The 22,955-nt window shown below is 53.6% G+C and overlaps 5 protein-coding genes and 1 non-coding gene across 6 annotated transcripts; 1 reads left to right on the top strand and 5 right to left on the bottom strand.

Annotated features, from left to right (window-relative positions):
- Window positions 1-380: 380 nt before the first annotated feature.
- Window positions 381-1,497, bottom strand: J4E93_001093 (uncharacterized protein; the record flags this gene model as incomplete). The annotated part of the gene is made up of 3 exons (XM_049339049.1): window positions 381-542; window positions 596-1,375; window positions 1,426-1,497. The coding sequence occupies 3 exons, from the start codon at window positions 1,495-1,497 to the stop codon at window positions 381-383; spliced, it is 1,014 nt and encodes a 337-aa protein (XP_049203006.1).
- A 4,094-nt stretch (window positions 1,498-5,591) lies between these two features.
- J4E93_001094 lies at window positions 5,592-5,663 on the bottom strand. Its single transcript has one exon. It is a non-coding gene; the product is annotated as a tRNA-Met (tRNA).
- Window positions 5,664-5,999: 336 nt separating this feature from the next.
- On the bottom strand, window positions 6,000-8,857 carry J4E93_001095 (uncharacterized protein; the record flags this gene model as incomplete). Its single annotated transcript, XM_049339050.1, has 7 exons — window positions 6,000-6,601; window positions 6,653-6,772; window positions 6,832-6,958; window positions 7,062-7,262; window positions 7,316-7,737; window positions 7,788-8,249; window positions 8,776-8,857. 7 exons carry the CDS (start codon window positions 8,855-8,857, stop codon window positions 6,000-6,002), a joined length of 2,016 nt encoding a protein of 671 aa, XP_049203007.1.
- Window positions 8,858-10,047: 1,190 nt separating this feature from the next.
- On the bottom strand, window positions 10,048-12,017 carry J4E93_001096 (uncharacterized protein; the record flags this gene model as incomplete). The annotated part of the gene is made up of 3 exons (XM_049339051.1): window positions 10,048-10,916; window positions 10,966-11,419; window positions 11,529-12,017. The coding sequence occupies 3 exons, from the start codon at window positions 12,015-12,017 to the stop codon at window positions 10,048-10,050; spliced, it is 1,812 nt and encodes a 603-aa protein (XP_049203008.1).
- A 202-nt stretch (window positions 12,018-12,219) lies between these two features.
- Window positions 12,220-15,224, top strand: J4E93_001097 (uncharacterized protein; the record flags this gene model as incomplete). Its single annotated transcript, XM_049339052.1, has 4 exons — window positions 12,220-12,225; window positions 12,274-12,363; window positions 12,411-12,471; window positions 12,715-15,224. 4 exons carry the CDS (start codon window positions 12,220-12,222, stop codon window positions 15,222-15,224), a joined length of 2,667 nt encoding a protein of 888 aa, XP_049203009.1.
- Window positions 15,225-17,946: 2,722 nt separating this feature from the next.
- Window positions 17,947-19,602, bottom strand: J4E93_001098 (uncharacterized protein; the record flags this gene model as incomplete). Its single annotated transcript, XM_049339053.1, has 2 exons — window positions 17,947-18,980; window positions 19,032-19,602. The coding sequence occupies 2 exons, from the start codon at window positions 19,600-19,602 to the stop codon at window positions 17,947-17,949; spliced, it is 1,605 nt and encodes a 534-aa protein (XP_049203010.1).
- Between the last annotated feature and the right edge of the window lie 3,353 nt (window positions 19,603-22,955).

The following is a 22,955-nucleotide window of genomic DNA, read 5'->3' on the forward strand; positions in this document are numbered from 1 at the left end:
GTTGATGTTGCCCAGAGCCTCTTGGGACCCCCACTTGGTACTATGACGTTAGCGGGGCACCACAACACGCCCTTCAAACTACATGCTGGGGTTTGCGACGATCAGGACTGTGATAGCAGATTATAGGTCTTGATCTAGACGCTGCATACGCTTCGTAGTGGGATATGACCCTGCTTTGTGGTTGAGCTTTGGGTTATGTAACGCGTCATACACATAATTGACGCGTGAGTCGCGTTTAGTTCGTCGACCTTACATGGAACTTGAGTATGTATGCGGGATCGTTCATTAGCCGCACGATAAACTGTGGATCGCATCTAACAGGCAACCGAGTCATATTCGGATATTGTCCATCCAGAATCGGACCGTTATTTACCCTCGGTCTATGCGGTGTTGACAACCTCAGTTCTCATATCGTACGGCAAGCTACCGACCTTTGCTTCCAGAACTTCCTTGGTTAACCTCCACAGGTTTCTCTGCAACTTTTCATCTCTAGCCTGCTTGGACGCTTCTTGGACTTTCTTATCAGGAACGATGTAAGAGTTCTGGCGGCAATCAGCTTGAGTTCCCGATGTGAAGAGATCTCGAGTCTACATACCTGGATCTGCTCCTTCGCAATATCAGGCGACGCTGCAGCAAACAAAGCCGGGCGACATCCCTCCGCTACCGGGTCTTTCATGAACGGTCGCACGGCTTTGACACCAAGCTTTCCAGCAGTGCCATAGGCCTCGATTGCCTGATCTTGCTGATCCGTTATCACGCCACCAGGGTGCGTCGCGTTGATCCACGGTAAGCCCGTGCTCTCTGTGACTTGACCGAACTCTCCAGCCTTGATACGGAGGTACAGCTCGCGAAGAAAGAGGATCTGCGCTAGCTTGGTGCGGTTGTAGAGCTTCATCGCACCGATGTCTTGGTTGATCTCCTGGATGGATTCAAACTTCATGCTTGAGTCGGCACCCCTGTGTAGGTCGGAAGATTGGTGTACAATGCGCGAGTCGGGTGTCTTCTGCAATATAGGAAGGAGCGTGAGCGTGAGATGAGCCTGCGAGAAGATGTTGACCTGCATGTGGCTATCCAGACCATCGCGGGTCTCATTGTATACGCCAACACCCAAACCCGCATTGCAGACCAAAGCATCAAGCCTATCCAGCTCCTTTGCCAGTGACTTGGCTACTTCGTCGACTTGCTTGAAGTCTTCGAGATTGCACTTGCGCCATTCCACTTTACTTATGTCACCCCATTCCTTGAGCGCCTCTTGAGCTTCGTCGGCGTGTTGCTCTTTGTTCGAAAGGAGGTAGATTTTCGCGGGGTTGTGCTGGAGGAGGTGCGCGACGATGCCGTATCCGATTCCAGCGGAGCCGCCTGTTACGACGTAGACCTGGGACATCGGTTAGTGGCTTGCGTACATGAAGGGGAGTGTTAGCTTACCTTTCCGCTGAGGTCGGGGATATCTGTGTTGGGATCGAAGGCGCTGCCGATGGCTTTCTTGATGGTGTCCATGATGATTTAGGTTTAGCTGGTTGTTCGATACCTTACTTGTTCTTCTTATCTGTATGGTAAGCTGTTGTTTCGATCCAGGCGAGACCTGAGGATATATCACGTTGCCATAGAGCGCGTCGCGCATCGTGTCGTCATAATGAAATGGGGTAGGCTGCACGCCTCAGCCAGTCGCTACTGCGTGTGTACGTCGCATCAGAAGACTTAAGTATGACATCAGTAGCTTGAGCCAAGAGTGATCAATGACCCCTCTTCACATGTGGCTGCGTGGACATGGAGGGCGAAGTGGTGATGGTACGGACTTCAGCCCTGGAGGATTGAGACGCGTTCCGCGGTCGATACGGATCCTAGTGGCACTGACATAAAGTGCCACAATGTGTTTCTCACATACTGCACCAACACCACGATAGCCGACGCTTTGGATAGGGCCAATGCGCTATACTCGGTATTTACCGAGATGATTTAGGACGTGATAGCATGTAGAGAGAAGACCTTTTGTAAAAAAACGGAAATGTGAGGCGCGCTGCGTGCCTGACGGGTGGCAGCCCCGCACAGGTACCCGAACCATTGCGCACTCCCCTCTCTCCCCTTGTCATACTACACAGCCCTTGCTTTCTCACACGACATGGACCCTGAATCTACTGCTACGACACGACCTATCTGTCACACAACACATATATCATATATCTACGTTTCCCGCGAAATCGTGCCCATGCACTCTGAGCTTGCGATCAATTCCCGGCCAAGGCTGAAGCACAACCCCGCACATGTATTCCAAACTATTACGCACTTCTCTTGACCCTTTACTGTGCCGCACACCTACATGTACCGCCACGTCACCATCCACCTGTAACATATTAGCTATGTCGTGCATCTACGTTCCTGGCGAAGTTGTGCCCATGATTTTTGAACTCGCATCGACTTCACGGCGAGCCTGGAGCACAACAAAAAGACCCTCGAACGCCCTACATTGATACCTCCTTTCAGAACTCAATTCACGCTCGCGAAGAACGTTTCCAAGATGCTTTGCGATGTTTGCAAGCGATGTCTGGAGGGGATACACGACCCCACTGTCACGCCGCGCCTTCGAGTCTTGCCAGTACAAGATGACAGCTCTCGGGGCACCCAGTTCAGAGAACGCTGCACCCTGTTCGACATCGAGAATTATGAGTTTGGGCATCACCGTACACGTGATTCATTGATACAGTCTATGGAACAGCAGTGCCTAGTCTGTGCTTACTTCAGATTCTCTGCTGTCTTCAGATACGATGGGCATGAAGTTACACCAGCCGACGATGGATATTTCACGACATTTAAAGTGTCTGTCGATGGAAAAGTGCTACAAATGGATCTGATAAGCAGCGAAGGGTATTCTAGGATGTCAGCATGTCTTAAGCCCCTCGCAGTCGAGCAGAAACGCAAGAAGATGACCCTCGAGCTAGACAACAACACCGGTGGCCAGTGCACTCGGAAGCTGGTCAACGAATGGGATAAGAATTGTCTTGAAAACCATATATACTGCGGACAAGCCAGTGACTCTGCTTTCTTGCCTACGAGATTGCTTGAGATCAACGATGTTGGTAACCCCACCACATGTCGCCTGGTTTTACGAGAAGAGGTGCCTTCTGCGTCAAGATACACTGCGCTGTCGTATCGCTGGGGTGCCATGAAGACAAAAGGAGAGATCCATCTTTTGGAGTCTACATTCGATACGATGCGGACTGGATTGCCACTCAGTTCCCTTCCAAAAACATATGTCGATGCCATTGATGTCACATCATGGCTAGGTATCCGATATATATGGATTGATGCAATCTGTATTATACAGGACCTATTACACGATTGGCGAGCTGAAGCTTCTACAATGCAAGCTATCTACCGCAACTCCTACCTTACCATTTCAGCTATTGCGGGGAGTCACGACAATCCTGGTCTGTTCTACGCACGAGACCCTGTCAGAGTCCAGCCAACTATCGTCAATATCGCATACACATCGTGCGACAATCCCGTGCCGTTTGTACATCGTGATGAAAAAAGGAAGGAGGCAGAGTCTTTCCAGATGGGCAACGTCACGATGGAGCGTGGCTGGTGTCTTCAAGAACGTCTCTTATCACCCCGTGTCTTACACTTTGGCTCACATCAAGTCTTCTGGGAGTGTCGCGAACAACGCGCATCTGACAAAACCCCGGAGTCTTTGGATGTTGGTAAACAGAGTCATGTATTAGAAGGCGAACGAACAAGACTATGGAAACTGTTTATTGGTGACATACAATTTCGCCACGGCAGAGACCCTTATGAGGACCTTCTCAGGGAGTGGTATGATACACTGCGCATATACAGTACCTGCCAACTCACTTATGCGTCTGACAAGCTTGTGGCTATATCTGGTTTGGCCAATGACATGAGATCAGCATTGAACACTCGCCGACCTGGTAAATACCATACATACCTTGCTGGCCTATGGGACGAAGATATTCGCTTTGGCCTGTGCTGGCGAATGAAAGGATTTGGTAGGAGACCAGCTGTTTATCGGGCTCCTTCTTGGTCTCCAATGTCAGTTGATGGAGCGATAATTTACCCTAATTTGCCAAAGAGGGACAGATTGACATACTATATCAGCGATGCGGATTGCACGGCGATAACGCATTGTCTGAATGATTTGGATACGGGCGAAGTCACTGGCGGACAGCTCGAGCTGAGAGGTCCCTGGGTCACCATCATGACAGCAGGGAGAAAAGTCGATTTTTACAACAATTGTTTCCTGACCCACTTCCAGTATCTCGATCCGAGTTCAGCGCTCGAGACACCTCTCGTTGTTGAGGCTGATGACTCGGTCTGCCACGACACTGAGACCATCTACGATACCCAGGACGATATGGTGAAACAAGCCTTCTGCATGCCTATATGTACATGGCGGCGTGAGCGTCCTACCTGGTACTTTCGTGGCATCGTTCTAGTGCCAGTAGAAGACGGAGGCTTTAATTACCGCCGCATCGGTCTGGTCGACGGTTTCTTCAAGACTGAAGAGGTAGCGCATACCTTCTTCTCGCAATTCCCGCGAAGAAGTGTTACAGTTATATGAGGTCTTCAACTGGTACCGTAAAGTATCTAGACAGCATACGTTTGCAGCATGCATGGGCTTTTTGTCAGCTGTATGACCGACCAAGAACTGCTGTGAAGATATATACTGCTCTTGACAAGAGTTTTCTAAGCCGTAGAAATTAGCAAATACCTTCCGGCTAGGTCTTAGATTTGCGTCGCAATGCAGCGAATACCTTAGGATAGGTTTTTGCTTTGTGCACAACATGTAAAAAGGCAATGTCTTCGCACAACAGGTTCTTTGCGCTCGTATGAACATGCCGGCGATGCCGTAGGCTAGTGGTCTGCCATTAGATCGGGCGAATGCCACGACGATTGAAGATGGGCTGGGTGAGGACCTCCAGGCAGAGCAACGTATGAGCGTACCATCTACGTTCACATCACCAAGATATGCCGTGCTACGAATACGGCTGGTGCTAAACGTACTTCCCTTCCAGCTTTCCACTTGGGCGTACTTGAAGCATGCCGACGTAGGAATGTTAGATGTTTCCGGAACTCGCCTTTCTCGTCAAACGTCTTTAGGGCAAATCGATGCTTTTGCTTCATTGGAAGGAGTGTATACATGTTGAGAGGATGTTCATCCGCAAGGGTCTCAGCGGCCACCTGAGTCTGTATCTTTAACTATGTTTGAGTGTCAAGTATCGCCCTTAGGAGTGTCGGGGTTGCATCAACCACAAAAGCTGCTTGGCGCAGCGAAAGCGCGACGTGCGAGTGACGGATTGTACAATTCAGCCTTCCGTGACTGGATCTCAAGGGTGAGCTGAAGGTTTAGCTACTGTACCGTACCGCGTTACGCTGTAGTATCTTTACAGAACGCATCCATGGATGGCATCAAGATAGGTACATTTGGCTGTAAGGGACTAGCATCTACGCGTGCAACTGATGCAAAAAGAACGCCGACAGAAGGAAGATCGCGTGAATGACAGGGTGTAGATTGACAACTGGGCAGGTGAAACTATGGCATGTGCAAAAAATTAGCAAAAAAGAAGGAATCAATCTAGCTGCTCTCGGTTTCGATCCGAGGTCCTCCGGGTTATGAGCCCGGCGCGCTTCCGCTGCGCCAAGCAGCTTTTGTGGTTGATTGGTTGATGGAAGATTCTAAAATTTGATGCAATATTACCGCGATCGAATTACTAGTCGGCTCGCCATGCAGGGCACTTCAATTCGAATCTCATAAATCCTTGGTGTGGGAGTTCATGCAAGCTGTGGTACGCAGCGTGAAGACTCTGCGATGACTCACAAAGAAGCGAGTGGTTGTGGAGATCCCTTGCTAAAACCCTCCACCCCAACACCCACACCAAACCCTACCAAACGAAACACAAAGCCCAATCACCCAAACTCCTCGCTAACCCACATAACTACCGAAATCCCTAACCAAAATTCATAACTCGTAATCATACAACTCCTCACCTCGAAAATGCCCCCTCAGCATCATCCCCCAGCCCCCTAAACGCAATCCGCCCATTACTCCTCAAAACCTCACAAACCGTCTCGGCACTTAACTCATACCCACTCTTTCGCCACCTCGCATTAAGCCAATCCGCAAGCGCATCCGCACTACAGCTAAACCGCCTCGTATCCCACTCATGCAAAATCAAATCCACAATAGGCTGATCGGGCAACGGCTCCGGATGCGGATCCTGCAGCGGCACCGAACTCAACGGCATGGGCAGCGCGCGGGGGGGAAAGATGTTCTCGTAGGCGGTTAGGAAGTGGAGGAGGGTGTGTTCGGTGTGGGGGCGTGAGGCGAGGGTTAGGCCGAAGGGTTGGCCGTTTAGTTTTAGGGCGGAGAGGGGGCAGGCGGCTGTGGGGTAGCCGGCTGCGGCTGCGAGGGCGGAGAGGGGGGCGTCGCCGGGGGCGACGATGAGGTCGAGGGAAAGGGTGGTGAAGAGGTAGTCGAGGCCGTTGGGGCCGCCGGCGGTTTGGAGGTGTTGGCGTGCGGCGTTTACTTCTTCGCGTTTGGTTGTGGATTGCAGGGCTGCCATTAGGTCGTTTTGGTCGGGGCAGGCTGGGGGCGTGTTAGTAAGATGGGGGAATGGGGTGGTTTGGAGGGACGTACTTGGAGGGAGGCAGAGTTCGGGGTGGTCGAGGTTGAAGTTGATGATTTCGGCGAGCGAGTGCATCTTTGTGACTTTGAAGTCGCGGATGAATTCTGCTAGACAGTCTTTGAACTCGGAGTCTGTGTCGTATCAGTATCAGTATCAGTATGCACCCAGCGCAATGGAAGAAGATACTAACAAACAACAGGCTCAAAGCAGTTCTTGCCATCAATCGTCAAACTGGATTGGTTCGGCAACTCCACCGGATACACGACATCAACGCCCATCTCGATCATGCTCTGAACAATCATATCGTACTTCTGCGTCTGCACCATGTCAGCACTGCATAACCCAACACAACCCCAACCCCTGCCACCAAAACGTGCGTTCTATACTTCCACATGTACGCAGGGGTAAGCGCTAACTCACCATGAATCGCTCGGCGTCAGCATTGATCCGCCCGCTTTTACGCCACGCCTTCCAAATACTCGGCTCGCAGATACCGATGCGGAGGGTCCCGAAATCCGGCTTGATCTTGAATGATCTGTGTGGACTGCTTGCGTGTTCTTCGCGGTTGGTGGGAACCATCATGGCGTCCATTAGCGCTACGAGGTCTTTTGCTGATTTGGCCTGTCGTATCGTCAGTGCGTGGAGTACGAGCTGACACATGCGTGTATGCTTACCATGCCACCGACGGCGTCGAATGTCTTGCTCAGGTTGAAGATGCCGTCCATTGGTATTTGCCCGGCCGTGGGTTTCAGAGCGTAGAGCGCGGCTCGGTTTGCGGGTGTGATCAACGATCCGATGGTGTCTGTTCCGATGGCTAAGGTGCTGAAACCTGAGGCTACGGCGACTGCGGATCCAGTTGATGATCCTCCTGGTGCGGAAAGCTCCCAGTGTAGCTTCCTTTTCGCGATGTGTCTTGAGACGTAAGGCGACTGACACTGTCCGCCCACTGCTGACCATCCTGGGGGCATTGAAGGGTTCTTGAGACCGCAGAACTCAGTCAGGTTCGATTTTCCGATGATGATCATGCCGCGCTTGACCAATCTTTCGACAATTGTCGCGCTTTTCTTGGGTATGCAGCCTACGAAAGCGTACGATCCTGCACAGCAGTAAGTCACTGGCCTCGATCAAAGTTACCAAACCACATACCAACTGTGGTGTCCATGCCTAGCTTCTCATCGGTCATGATGTTATCTTTCAAAACTATCGGGATACCATGCAGTGGGCCTCTTATCTTGCCTCTTGCCCGCTCATCATCCAGCTTCCTAGCCATCTTGATTACTTCATGCTTTGGCGCGACCGAAATCAATGCACGTAATTGTCTTCCTCTTCTGTTGTGCTGTTCAATTTCCTTCAAATACAACCGCACAATCTGTACACTCGTGAGAGCTTGCGCATTCATGAGTTCAGAAAGCTCAAAGGCCGAAATCGTAAGCGGATCAAAGTCTGGCAGCCATGCATCGTCGGCCGAAGATGTGAAGGATGCTTTGCGCGACGCACTACTGTTGTCGACAGATTCCCGTGGTTGTGCGTTTCCGATGTTTGGCGCAAGTGCCGTTTTCAGATATCTGAATACCTTCGGCATGGCTGTGTTGGATTTGCGACCGTCGGCTGTGCCCAATGTGGGGTGCGGGCGCGTGGGGATGGAGATGCCGGGATGTGTGTCGATCCGGGGTGGTGAATGCGGAGCGTGAACGTCGTTTGGAGTGAGAGTACGTGCGATGACAATACTGAACAAGCAGATCGTCAATGTAGGGAGATGAGACAGCCAAAAGCGTCTGCAGGGGACGTGGGCTCCGCTAGATTATGAGTGCTTGCCATGGCTGCGTCCGAGGCTCTAGACATCGCCAGTGGCTGCGGGTATGATCACTCCTTCGAGGCCTGACCGAACTGGACGTTCGCCTTCTGGCATCCCGGTCCATGGCGTCCATAGACTGTGTGGAGTAATAGGGTTGGTGGTTCCAAGGAAGCCAATCGAGGACAAGTATTTCCGGTAATTCGTCCTTTTTATTCTTCCTATTCGCAGATGCGAAAGCCCCGTAAGAACCACATGATGCGTGATCAGGTTGAAGTTGCACAACACTTTACCCGGAACGCAGGGCCGCACGGTGCTGTTGGCGGTTGACGTCTCGCTTACGGTCAGATGGTGGCTGCTCACCCTGCTCCCATCCAGCCGGCTGGATATTGGCACTCTTGGGTTCTGCGGAGTCGTGGTCCATTCGGTGTTTTTACCTCAAGAGTGTACCTGCTGCCTGGTGTCGGATGAGCTGGCTGATCTTTACTACAGCTACTTCACATGACTCTGCGGATTAATTCCAGTTACTGCATCAATACCACCGAGGTTCATTGTTCATCATGAAGGATTTCCCTTCGTGATCTTCATCAAGGTCTGTCCCAGTGAACCTTAGCCGTTGCTCGAGATCTCTGCGCCCTGGTGGCACAGCGATATACTTTTTCGTGAGACGATAAGAAGACTTATCCTCTTAAACTTGAGCAACCATGGCGTCCTTCGTGTATACCGGACTGGGTAATGTTGGGGAACCTGAACCCCTGTCTCGCTTCCAGACATAGGTTTGCCGTGTTATGCGGGGTATCGACTCCTACAGCTTTGGTGGTTTGATACGAATTAAACATGGTTGTTGCAGTCGCAACACGTGGACATCGAAGCGCTACGACGAATGGCCGTTCGATCGAGGCTGACAGCGCGGCCAGGCCCGCAGGAGGCACGCGGGAGTCACTGTCACATCACGATCAAGGACCGATTAGAACGGCTGGCGCCGTGGCACAGTTCTCGAAGAGTGCTGAAAACTCCATGGCACGGTAGCGCCTGTCAGCCAGGCGGCACAGCTAGCCAACCTCGCGATAGCGTCAGCGCTCCAACCTGCCGCCATGCGTCCAGATGCTGAAGACGCAATATGCAGCCCCATACTTTGCAATATACGACGCCACGCTGTATAAATTACCTCCAGGTCAACTGATACCACTGGGTAGTGTGTGCGTAGTTGCCACTTCCGCCAATCTGGACTGCGGGATCCCTCACTGCCGTAGGTGGATGTCAAAAGCCGAGGCAGGTCCCGGTACTGCATGCTGGGAATTAATCAAAGATGGATGCGGGGGGAAGTTGTCTAGTCATTGGATAGGTCGGGGATGCGAAAGTCTGACACGTAGAAATGGAAAGACGGAAAAATGATCGTTGACTATCGCTAACTCGACGCCAGCTTAAAGCATCTTCTGCGGAAAGTGCGACCTCTGCCGTCGTGTCGCAGACGGGATAGTGGATACCATTCGAAAGTGACGAGTGATTAGAGGTAGGCACGCGTAGGCTGCAATACAAGTGTCGAGTGATACCCTATAGCAGCTCTTCATGCCAAGTATACGATCCATCAAACTACCACAGACGAGCATGTCCCTAGAACGTCGTCGTAGCCAGTCTACTCGCCGCATTCTTCGCGTCAATGCGATCATCATCCTCTTCGATACCCTTTTGGCTACCTGCCTTGCTAGTCGCACGTTTCCTCCCATTCACAGACTCTTCCTCATTCTCATCGGCCTCGGGTAAAGGCGCCACGATACTGCCGCTCATGCTACGATTGAGGCCGTCACCTGGGCGCCTTGGTACACCGGACCATGCATCGCCCTTGGGACCTTGTGAACTGGCCATGGGAGTACGGCGCTGAGTGGGATGTGCTTCGCGACCCAGCCGGGAAAGGCCACCGCTACCGTCGATAGCGCGGATGTCTGGTCGTACTGATTCTAGTGTCGCAAGTGTACGGCGCTCTGCTTCGATTTCTCGCACGACGTATTCGCGGATCGCTTGCCGCATGTCTTGTGTGGTCCTGTTGAACCATTTGCGTTGCTCTTGTAGGAGGTTGGCTGTGACGCGCTGGGCCTTGGTCGTGAGGTATTGTTCGTGGCTTCTCGCTTCGTCTAGGGCTGCGATAGCTTCGTCGACTTTGTCCCGCTTAACGCTCGAGCTGGCCTTGAGCCTATCGGCTGCGGACAGCTTGGACTTCGTCGCGGATTGTGCTTGTAGGAGCTCGCGAAGGAGGATGTGTCGATTTGTGAGGGTTTCTTTCGCAATAAAGGCGTCGCTGCTGTGGTACTGGAAAGGGTCACCGAGAGTTGTAGCTTCGGCAGTACCCTGTGCTGCGTGGAAGTCGCCCGTGGCCTGGATAACCTTCCCGAGCTTCTTGTATGCGTGTGAGAGACCGACGTGTGTTTCTTGGACATGCAGCGCTGCGAACTTGGCACCGAGGTCGGACTCCGCGACGCCCAGATCTATATCTTGTTAGCCATGTACTGGAGTGTCTGCCTAGGAAGCGCCTACTTCTCCTGTGCTTCACGACCTTCTCTAGCTTCTGCTCCGCCTCCATTGTGCCTAGGTAAAAAGCCTTGACGACTGGTCGTGCCGCAGCAAGTTCCGGTGTGTCGTCTGGCGGCGGCGCGAACTGCTTGATCATCTTGCGGCGCACGCCAGTCGCAGGCTGTTTCCTCCGCACCACAGGGCTGTATCCGAAGTCGCTCTCCACAAAAAAGACCATCTCTTCATCGCGTATCAAGATGTCATTGCTGCATACAATGTTCAGCCACCGTTGTAGAGAAGTCTTCAGGCGTGCCTCGTCTTCGTCGGTGCCTGCGCCTGCCGAGGTAGTCGCTGGCGGTACTGCAGGCACAATAGCTTCGGGGCATGCTGAGATGAGATGCTCGCCCAGCTTGACAAACTCGGAGTGCAGGCGTCGGACATCGCGGAATTGGGTGGTGCGGAACTTAGGGAGATTCGTCTGGAGACACGTCAGTAGGAGTTGGAAATGGGGGCTAGGCGTGCGCGGTATGGGGAGGATTGGTGCAGCTATGCAGTCCGACTGAGATGCCGGAGAAGCACATGTCTACCTTGCACCACGCCTCAATGTCCGCTATGTCGCGCGCCTCTAGCCCGGTCGTGTCGATGTTGTGGAGACGTACGTAAACATCGAATCGCAGTATCGGGTCCTTCTTGCTATTCCGCTCGAGTCCCGTGACCTTGGCCTGGAGCTTGTAGTGTTGCTGTTGCCGCTGCGGCCTGTTGCCGTGGTATCGCTGCGGCTGCTGCTGGCCCTGCTGCGCATTGGGTGACCGCGGCGCATCTTGGCCCGGCATCTGTGATTGCTGCAGATGGTCGCCGTTCTCTGGCGCCGTGCCCGGCCGGCTTTGCGCATCTTGGTCGCCCATGTAGCCGTACTGCTCACCACCTTCATGGTACGGGGAAGCCTGCGGAGGCAGCGGGGATGAGGGGATGTCGTTGGTCGGCGGCTGGCCAAACGACGTTCGGTTGGCCTGGGGCGACGATGCCCATGGGTCGCGGCCGCCGGGGTGGTCCGGGTCGTGGGCGCTGTAGTCCATGGTGTGTGGTGGGGAATTGGAGCTCTGGACAGCTGCACCGAGCTGTCGAGTGATGCGATGATGTCGCTCGAATGCCCTGACCTGCCCTGGAATTAGCCGAGCTAGGCAAGGCGCGAACGCTGACATCCTTCACATCACGTGCGACTGCCAAACAGTCAAACGCTGTCCATTCGCCCATCTATCACACTGAGCAGTATTGGGCATGAGGGTCGGATGGGTCACGTCAACCTGTCGAGTCTTGCGACACCATGTGAAGACTCCGCGGCGCTTGCTGTCGACGCAACCACACCATGATCTGCTTTCCAAGGCCACCCGCAACATTGGCATCATCGCCCACATCGATGCAGTAAGTGTTGTCTTCTGTTAGTTAGATTTGTTCTGACGATTTGGTAGGGAAAAACGACAACGACTGAGCGTATGCTCTACTACAGCGGAGTGACAAGGCGAATAGGAAGTACGTACCCGTTGTAACACTTTGAACGCTATGCTTTCTTTTCGTTGTCGATTGCTTTTAGTTAAGAGACATGCACTATCCCTTATCTGTCTCTATTCCGATTCCTTTTCTAGACGTTTTGGAATCCTGACTAAGTGCTTTACCTGCATCGACCACTTCCTCATTCAAGCCTGGCCATTATCATTTGAGTCGATCAAACGTAGAATCTAGGAGCCAGATTAGATTTTATCTAACAGCTTATAGACGTCGATGAAGGCTCGACAGTGACCGACTTCCTCCCCGCGGAACGAGCACGCGGCATCACCATTCAATCCGCAGCCATCACATTCCACTGGCCTCCCCTACCACCAAGTACTCAGACTCCGCCCCCACCACCACAGCTACCAGCCTCATTCGACAATGTTCTAAGATCTTCAACATCCCACAACATCAATCTCATCGACACGCCCGGTCACGCAGACTTTACTTTTGAAGTGTTGCGTTCGCTTCGTGTATTAGATGGAGCTGTATGTATCCTCGATGGAGTCGCCGGTGTTGAAGCCCAAACGGAGAAAGTATGGACGCAAGCTGGACATTACCATATCCCTAGGATCATTTTTGTCAACAAGCTGGACCGTGTGGGCGCCGCGTTCTCACGAACAGTTAAAGAGATAGGCGTCAGACTGCACGGATGGCCAGCCGTCTGTCAAATTCCGTGGTGGAAGAATGGCAATGGCGACTTTGTTGGAGTCGGTGATGCTATTAACTTACGCGGTATGCTCTGGCAAGCCGGTGGCGATGGCAGAGACATTCAAGCTTTCGGGCTGCAAGATTTGAGCAAGACTGATGAGAAGTTTGCAGAAGAGATCAAGAAAGCGAGGATAGCCCTCGTTGAGATTTTGAGTGAGCACGACGATGTCATGGTTGAGCACTTCTTGGAACACGATGAAGACCATCTTGCTATCTCTGGACTGCAGATCATGCAGTCATTACGCCGAGTCGTATTACAGGCACCGCAGAAAGTCATCCCGGTCTTCGCTGGCGCCTCTTTCCGCAACATCGGCGTTCAACCGCTCCTTGACTCGGTCGTTGATCTACTCCCCTCACCACTCGAACGACCAGATCCTGAGATCAGCATCTCCAATCAAAGCAGCACACTATCATCTCTTCTCAGCGCCGCAGCGGCAGTACCAACGAAGACCACCAAGCCATCGAAGAAGCAACAGCAAAATGATGGCGAACTAGCTATCGCAGAAGTCAAGAACCTCAGCGCCTGCGCCCTCGCCTTCAAAGTCGTCAACGACGCCAAACGCGGCGTCCTCGTCTACGTCCGCGTCTACTCCGGCTCCATCGACCGCGGCGCCACCCTCTACAACACCAACCTCTCCCTCGCCGAACGCGCACCCCGCTTGCTCAAAATGTACGCCAACGACGCCGTCGAAGTCGACAGCATCTCCGCCGGCCAAATCGGCGTAATAACGGGTCTCAAGCACGCCAGAACCGGAGACACGTTAATCGTCTACCGCGGCCTCCAAATGAAAGGCACACCCCCCGGCGGTCTTCACACCCTCCAACTCCGCCCCATCGCCGTGCCTCCCCCCGTCTTCTTCACCAGCATCGAACCGAATAGTCTCAGCGAACAGAAACACGTCCAAGAAAGTCTAGCCATCCTCCTCCGCGAAGACCCCAGCTTGCACCTTTCCATCGACGAAGAATCTGGGCAGACCCACCTCGCCGGCATGGGCGACTTGCATTTAGAAATCGCACGAGACAGACTGCTCAACGATTTCAAAGCCAAAGCCCGGATTGGCAAGATAGAAATCGGGTATAGGGAGACGATTACTACGATGACGCCAACGGAGCCGTACACATATACGCTGGACAAACTCGTTGCGGGGAAACAGACGAAAGCTGCTATAACCGCTTCTGTGGAATCTGTGGAAGACGGGAATGTAATCCCGCTTTCTCCTGTTCAGAACCAGGTCGACGAACGACAAAGTCGGGATAATCCATTCGAAAGCACATACCCCCTCCCGGACAACAACACCCTGCACATCCTCCACCCCGCCCTTTCAACCACAGACTCTGCGTCCCATAAACAGCACATCCCCCCACACCTCTCCCTCCCGGGTGTCTTACACGCCCTGCAAGCTGGTGCCAGCGCCGCGCTTGCTCGGGGCCCATTCAACGGCTTCCCCGTAGCGAACACACGCGTCACCCTCACCCTCTCCGCTTCGTCACACCTCTTCCCCGAAACAACACCCACAGCGCTTTCCATGGCTGCCCGCGCGGCTGTAGGAGCGAGTTTACGGCAGGCGAGTGAGGCGCAGCCGGCTACACTCATGGAACCGGTTATGAACGTGACGATTTTTGTTAATGAGGGGAGTATGGGCGCCGTAGTCCAAGACATCACCTCCTCACGCGGTGGCCAAATCCTCTCACTCGATGGCTCAGACTCTTCCTCCTCTTCCCCATCCTCCTCCTCCCCCACCTCATCCTCCGACTCCTCCGAATCCCTCCCCCGCATCGACCCCCACCTCATCTACACGCCCCCCGACCCCTTCGCGTCGGGAACGGGTGATGTGGGCAGCGGTCTGAGCGATAGCCAGAGGCAGATTGTGGCTAGGGTGCCGTTGAAGGAGATGGTGGGGTATTTGAATCAACTGAGGGCGTTGACGGGCGGGAGGGGCACGTTTGTGATGAGTGTGGATGGGTTTGAGAAGATGGGGATGCAGAGGCAGAGGGATGTTTTGGAGGGGTTGAGGGAGTTTTAGAGGAGGAGGTGGATAGAGGGAGGGGGCGGATGGAGAGGGGAGATGAGGGATGGAGTGTATGAGTAGATGATGTAGTATAAAAGTGTGTATATCTATTCCAAACCATCCCAATGCAATATACGCAATACGCTGTAGATCAACCCAGTATCACCACCGCCATATTTCCCCTATACACGACAACACACTCACGCCGTAAGCGCACTACTCAACCCCAAAATCCCCATCCCCGCAAACGCACTAACAAAGCACAAGCGCCTCGAATTCGTCAAGTCCAGACTCTCCCCAAGCAACTGCAAGCTCACCATCGCCATAATCCCCGCCGTAACAGCAAACATACATCCATAAATAGTATCCATGCCCTCATCAGCGCCGTGCTCCCGACCCCTGCCTTGGATCTTAAACCACAGCGCTGCGACACCGGCACCAAGGGGCTGACTGACACCACCCAGGACGGCAGAGATGAGCATGGCTTTCCAGCGGGAGCCGATGGCGAGGTAGAGGGGGAGAGCAAGAGCGAAGCCTTCGGTTATGTTGTGGATGAAGAGGGCGAGGAAGATGGAGAAGCCGAGGGTGGGGTTGGCGTGGTTGGTGGCGTAGGTGATGAAGCCTTCGGGGATTTTGTGGAGGGCAATTGCTGTGCTTGTTTGGAGACCGAGGGAGAGGAAGGCGTTTGTTGGGACGTGGTGGTGGTGTTGTTGGGCTTCCTGGTCATGTTCGTCGTGGCTGTGGCTGTGATGGTGGTGGTGGTCAGTGTGCGATGAGGTAGTCGAGGATGAGCGGCTGTGCTTTTGGAGGGGTTGGATCTCGTGTGCTGCGTGGCCGTTGGTAGACGGTAAACTTGCAAAAGAGCTTTCCATGGTGGCTGGTCCGGACTTTGTAGGTACCAGAGGTGTTGTTTCGTTCACATCCTCCAACGCTGTTCGCCGATCATGCGGTCCCTGCGAGGTTTGGCTCCTGCTCATCCCAGATGGTCGTGTAACACTCAAACTGCCTAGAGACTTTCGTGACTGCAAGCGTGAAGGCCGTACTTCACACAGATCACCATAGCATTGCCCATTGTCAGTGTCGTCACATGCTTTTTCGGCACCGACAATTAGTTGCGAGACCTTGGAGGACAGCGTCTTATGAAGAGATGGTCTCTGGGGTAGGGCGGCTTTCGAGTTCACGCTGCTAGTCCCGTACGAAGTATGCTCGTCATTTCCGTGGGTGTGCGGAAGACTGAGCGGCTGCTCCTGCATCGGTTGGTGAGAATGCGATTCCTGTTCTTGAAATTTCCCCTGCTCTTCGTCCTCATGTTTGCTTTCGCAGTCCACAACTGAGTGTGGAATGTACTGGTGCAGTATTCCGGAAAGGACTGAGATGCCAAGAGCACCAACGAGGAAGCACCCGACCAAAGTCAGTATTGCATTGCGTGGTGACATGCCTCCCTTTTTCAGATAGTTCTTCGCCGAGGGAAGCATGCTGTACAGTGACGAAAATATCTTGAAGTCTCGTCAGTCAAACCCCGACAAAGCCCAGCAGCTCGACTCACCATAACACCAAAAGAAAGACTCAGTCCCGTCGACAAGAACGCATTACTCTCTTCGATCTTAAAGTTCCTCTTGCCAGGAAAATATCGCACAATGAGGTCGACGCATATTATCGAAGCTAGCCATCTTTAGCATCTTCCCTGGATGGAGTTCTCGGAATCCCGGTCGATGGGATCAACCGCGGGAATAATCTCACCTCCAAATGTACATGCTGTTTACGCGTTAGCTCATCTGTTCCCCGTGAAATCCATGCAGCTTCCCGCGCAATCGTCAATCATACCTATGCCGCTGACCGCAGTCATGATCCACCCACGCGTATCGTTATCGAGAACCATGGTGCCTGCCTGCAGGTACACTTTGGGAAATGACGTCGTTATGCCAAGCTCCTTGTCTTCACACGGATAGGGGATAGGTGCGGAAATGCAAAGGCGATCAGATTGTTCTAGAGAGCGGGCGGCAGGCGGATAAGAGATGATGAAGTTTGTATGTACAAGAGGGTCCTGGTCAGATGAGGCGTCTTCTTCGCACCGTGTTGGCCTCCTAGCGCGTCGAGGACAGTCAAGGAAAAATCGGGTTTAGCGGCTTGGCGATCGTGCTGATACTCGCGGGCTGTCATTGGCTGGAGCGAACGAGGCCGGGGTGTCGCGTTTCGCCTCACGTTGGATGACAGCTACAAACGGACGTAAACAGGGAGTGTCAGTACTCGAGGACACAGTTTGAAGCTTTCAAAAAGACTTTGCAGTGACTAGAAAAGTGTCCTGCATATATGGGGGAGAGTGCATGAGAGGCAGACACACTAGTGCCCAACAAGGAGGCGGTGTATGAGATCAGACACGTGAAGTATGACATCTGACATTGTGTGGCTGACAATCATGAGGCTACTGTGATTGTGACTTTGAAATTACGACTAGATGAAAGAAGAGAACAAGCCTCCACCTTGTCGATGAACACGTATTAAAGTGTTAGACCCAAAATACTCCTAAGCATCCTTGACCAGCCCGCGCGGTGCGGTCAAGGACGTTGCTTCCTATTCGAAGCATGTTGGTGACCGTAAAGGTAAAATTCTAGAAAGCTCGGTGAGCTGCAAACGCCGTATTTCCCATCCATCCCGCTATGCATGACAAAGGAAATTTTGAAGTACTAAATAAAGGCCGTGAGAAAGAAGTCGTCGTCGATGTTCGTGTCTCGAGCGATCAAGACTGGGGAGGCCTCGGCACAAAGATCTTGCTCCATGCACCAGGGCCGTGTTCGGGTTTCTCATTGATGACAAGGAGATTGGGCGATGAGCAATAACCGCCAGGCTCTGCCCTCCGCTCCTGCTCAACGTAATGGCCTGCACGATCGGCTTCGGTCGCGTTTTGTGCGAAAGCCGCAGCTGGGTGGTCGTAGATCCAGACCTTGTCCGTCACGAGCTGCCCTGGCTCTTCATCGAAGCGGGCTTTCTTATCAGGGAAGCCGACAAAGTAGTTGAGAATGTCGTGAATCGGAGCGTAGAGACGTTCCGGGCGGCGAATGAAAGAGAGCCAGCTCAGCGTCTTCTCATCGTACGCCACTCGAACAAATGGGTTCATGTATATCCTAGATTCCGCAGGTCGGCCTCTTCCAGACATTCGGTACTGCAAATCCGCGTGAATCAGACAGCACTCGGAGGCTTCCCAGAAAGTTTCGTTGTCGTGACGGAAGCGGAGCGGGAAGATGCTGTGGTTAGGCGTCCCATTCTGCGGGTTGGCGGGTTCGGGCTGGACTCCTGTCTCTGACTGGAACCATTTGGCGTCAAAAGCCACCATGCCGCCCCAGCAACTCCGCACCCGTACCGCATCTTTCCCTGCGAGCACATCACTCCTGCTCGTCCCTGTTCCCGCGCTGGTGAACCACGGGAAGAAGGGCAGCCCGGTGATCATGCCGTCGAAATCGCGCGTCGCGAAGCGGTCGTAGAACTTGAAGGGCATGATGTGGTCGACAGCGCATGCTGCAGCGTAGTCTGCCCGTCCGGTCGAATCGATGTTGGTCGCGAAGAGGAGCTGCGCAGCTTCAACAGGGTCGAAGTTGACGTCGTTCAGGTATAGGACCTTGTCGAACCTGACGCCAGGCTGGTCGATCGGCGCAAGGGCTCGGTTGCGCACCTCAGCAAGGAATGCGATGCGTTTGAGGCGTTTCTCGCCGTTGGGCAGCGTAATGTGGGGGAGAGAAGCGAGGTCGAGATCTTCGGATACAATGGTCGAGTTGCCTGGGGGTTGTCAGCGATCTTTGCACAGCGGCACGAGGCGAAGCGTCTCACATTTGACCTGGTCGCGGAACGAATCCAACGACTGCTTCGTCACCAAATCTGGGTTATCCTCATATATGCTCAGATGGACATTCTCCGGTCCCAGCAGTTCCACCAGCTGCAGCACTTCCTTACCCCACGCGCCAGACGTCAAGTCGCCCTTCTTTTCGGCGAGCGAGGCGGCTATGAAGACCTTCTCGTTGTAGGGGTTCGCGCGGCCAGTATCCGTGGCTCGCTTGCGTAGCTCGTCGTAGTGTGGAGGCCTGACTGTGTAACTCGGGAAGAAGATGCCGGCAACTAGCACTAGGACGATCAAGAGGTACGGTACGGAGAATAACGTCCAGTACAGGATCCGGAGAATGGATCGCTTGCGGCGGCGCGGGGTGACGTAGTGGGCGTATACGGCGCGATCCGAGAGCTTGTTGACTGCATTAAAGCGACTGCTCAGCCGGTTGAGCCAGGAGCGTCGTGGATTTATTAATCCTTCATCTTGACCGACAACAGCCTCTTCGCCATCAACATCGAGGGATTCGCGCGGAACCAGCTCATACTCGTGTATGGGCCGGCGGGAGGGTTTAAGCATCGGAGGATCTTAGGGGGGTCGAAAGGGGCCTAGTTAACTCAGGTCCGCGGGCGCCATCAAGCGATGATCGGGCGCAGGGCTGCAGTGGAGGCGTTTTGTAGCGTTGACTACAACCACAGCAGAAGTGAGTGTTTGTATATCGGAATGGGAAGCGGCGGGAAGTAGTGAGTGAGGACACGGCAGCAGACTTGCACAACGCAGCGAGGTTCCGCTTCTTGGGGACGCGCAATTCACACGGACTCGCGACTGTTTGGTTGGGGTCACCCATCGCACAGGGTCCAGCTCCCTGACGACAGCCCTGGAGTGGAGAAGCGCGAACGTGCCTCGTCTTGCCTTGCCTTTTCCAGCCGAGTGCTCCAACTCTAATCACGACTCAGTCCTGGATAGCCGTTTCGAGCGCCCTGTTGTGGGTGACCCTCGCTGATCTGACAAGAGGCTAACCCTCCGCGCTGCCAACTGCCAACATCCACAGTCGCACCACGCCCCCAGAGCAGAGCATGTCGCGAACCCTCTCACTGGCAACCCTCCTCGGCAACCGAAACTGCTGCATCGTCATCAACATCATCAACAAGTCTTAGCCCATCCTGGCGGCTGGGCCTTCTCTCGGTGATTAGTACCCTCATCAGAATCTGCACATGGGTGGCTTGGCCAGATTCTCGGCCTCTTGGTCTTCGGTCATTTGGACGTCGATGCCACAAGCGAAGATCCATCTCCCGGAATCGCGCGGAGCTTTCCGTCGTACGACGCTCGTAGCCGGCGCGTACCTGGCAGCGTATCGATATACGAACGCGCGTGTACATTTGCACTGCCTTACACCACTCCACAAAACTCAAACGAGGGGCTCATGCCGTTACGCAGACATGTTATGCTCACAAACTATATCACGGTGATTGCTAAAGCTTACACAGCATACTCGTCACATCGCTTGATGCCCGTGTCTTACGACGTACGTGATGATATCTGATCCAACTATTGGTCGTCCCCTCATGCAGAAGAGCATCTGCCACGCTAGCGACGCAGCAACCCTGGCTTTGATCCTCCACGCTCGCAACACTATCCCCAGTCCCATCCCACCACTACTCACCTTTGTCCAGACTCGACACGGCTGACCTAGGCGAGCTGAGTGGACTTCGTAATTGCGAAATAGGAGACAGTGGCGCAGACGCAGGACTAGCCTTCGGACGACCAACACTGCCGGAAGCCGACGGTATCTTCGGTGCACTCAGCTGCCCTTCAGATGTTGGAGTACATGGTTCCTCAACTACCGGCACCGGCATGGGTGAGTAGCGGGGTACGTCTTGTGTTGTCGACGGCCGTTCCTGTGGTTTCTGCTCGGACTGTCGATCGTTCCATCCGCCGAGCTTCGGTTCTTCGTCTCGGGCGCTAGCAACGATCCGTTCCCTTTCTTTCCTCTGACATGTGTCGTCGTTTAGCTTCGTATTGGTCTCTTTCGCTTCATAGTCTTCTTTTCGAGGCTCGTCCTGTCTTCGTCCCTTGTTCCTCGGACTCGTCGTCCGCTGTCTCCACCGCTCGTACGTCCGAGACCGAGGTACGCTAGAGCCTATTACAACAATTGTCAGCATGCACTCCATGGAACAAACGAGACTTCAATCTACAAACGAGCAGCGGGATTAGGGTAGCATTACTCGGTGCCGGGCGCGTCCTGCTCGTGTGCAAACCCCATGGCCTCGCTGTATACCCGCTCATCGGCGTGAAAGGGGCGTACCTGGCTTGATTATCTAGTCCATCCGCCCCCGTTGTGTCGCGCATCCATTGCCGGGGATACGATCGAGGCGTATTCCACGCTCTCGTTGCTGAGTACGGATGCGGTGGGTACTCGAAGGGCAACGTATCTGCGAACCCAGGCGTTGCTCGCGGTATTGATTCTCTTGGGACTTCTTGCGTGGCGCCAGACGGGTCGCTAGAGCATGACGACGACGATGACGACGATGGAGGCGTTGCCTTCTTCAGCGCTTCCTTTTTCAGCCCTTCTAGCACGATAGGCGGGTATTCATCGCAAATGTGGAAGAAGTCGACTTTCTCGTGTCGACGTGCCCGTTTAGCCGGGGATTTTGGCTTCACTGGAGGAGTCCTGTGGTGCATGGCCTTCGGTACATCCGTACTCATCGTCTCTGCGTAGGGTTGTCGATGTGTATACCGATCTCGAGGCTGGTACTGAGGCGGATACTGAATGGGTTCAGGCATCGTTGCCGCCATCTGCTGGAACGGCTGTTGCGGTGCTCCTGTCGGCATAGCAAAGGGTGGCATCTGAGCCGCCGCTTCATTGTGCCATAACACTGGCATCTGTTGCGTTATACCCGGATGGTGGCACACAATATTCCCGACCCCGACGGGGAATTCTTTTCGCCAGTCGTCTGGATGATAAAGCGACTGTCCGTAGAGTTGTTGTTGTTCTGGCCCGCCAATTTGCATCACTGGCCTAGGCCTCCCCCCATCTCTCTGTCCCACCCACTCTCCATTCCCATTCCCATTCCCATTCCCATACCCCACCCTCTGATTCTCCACATCCCTCCCTTCATAATACTTCCTCGTCTGCGATCTCTCGCTCCTTCCTCTCTCCCTCTCCCTCTTTGCAGACCTCGATCGGTGTTTCGACGGCTCTCGGTAACTGTCAGACTCTCGCTGCTCCACCTTCTCAACATATATAACAGGCGGTTGCCGCGTGCGGCCAGGAAAGAAACAATGGAACCAATGCTCCAGTTCGTAGCAGCGCTGGTGGATATAGCGGTGGACGTACCACAGACCGAGGTAAACGAGTGCTGTGCCGAAGATACCGGCGAAGACGAGGGCGATTATGAGGTTAGTCGTTGCCATAATTGAAGTCAAGATCAAATCAAAATCCGAACAGGGGCATATGACAACAAAGAGAATCAAAGCGAAGAGGACGGAGACACGACTTTGCATTTCACCATTATGCTAAGCGCGGTCGCACAGACTAACTTCTAGTAAGTTTGTCAAGAAGCAACACCACTAACGATGCAGCAAACATTCAGCATGCCGTGCAACAACCCCAATTCTTGAACATACACATGCCAACGCAGTAGCCGCACCGATGAGGATCCCCCTTGGCTCTGGAGGCTCGTGTTTCTCCATAGTTTGTCCCGCAACGCTTGTAGAGGAGTCTAGCTGTTAATGGAAGCTAGCCCTGTGGATGTCAAGTATTGGGGTGTGGTACATGCTCGAGGGACAAACTCGTGCGACGGGGCGTAGGCGCTTGTGCGAGTGTAGTATGTTGTACGGAGAAGGTGAGGGAGGGGGTTGGGTGCGTGGTTTGTGTTATGGTGGGTTGTAGGTTGTTTCGTGGAATGAAGTCTGTGGTCGTGGTTAGTATG

Source organism: Alternaria ventricosa (genome assembly GCF_023758065.1).
Source record: "Alternaria ventricosa strain BMP 2768 chromosome Unknown scaffold_2, whole genome shotgun sequence".
Taxonomy (NCBI): Eukaryota; Fungi; Ascomycota; class Dothideomycetes; order Pleosporales; family Pleosporaceae; genus Alternaria; species Alternaria ventricosa.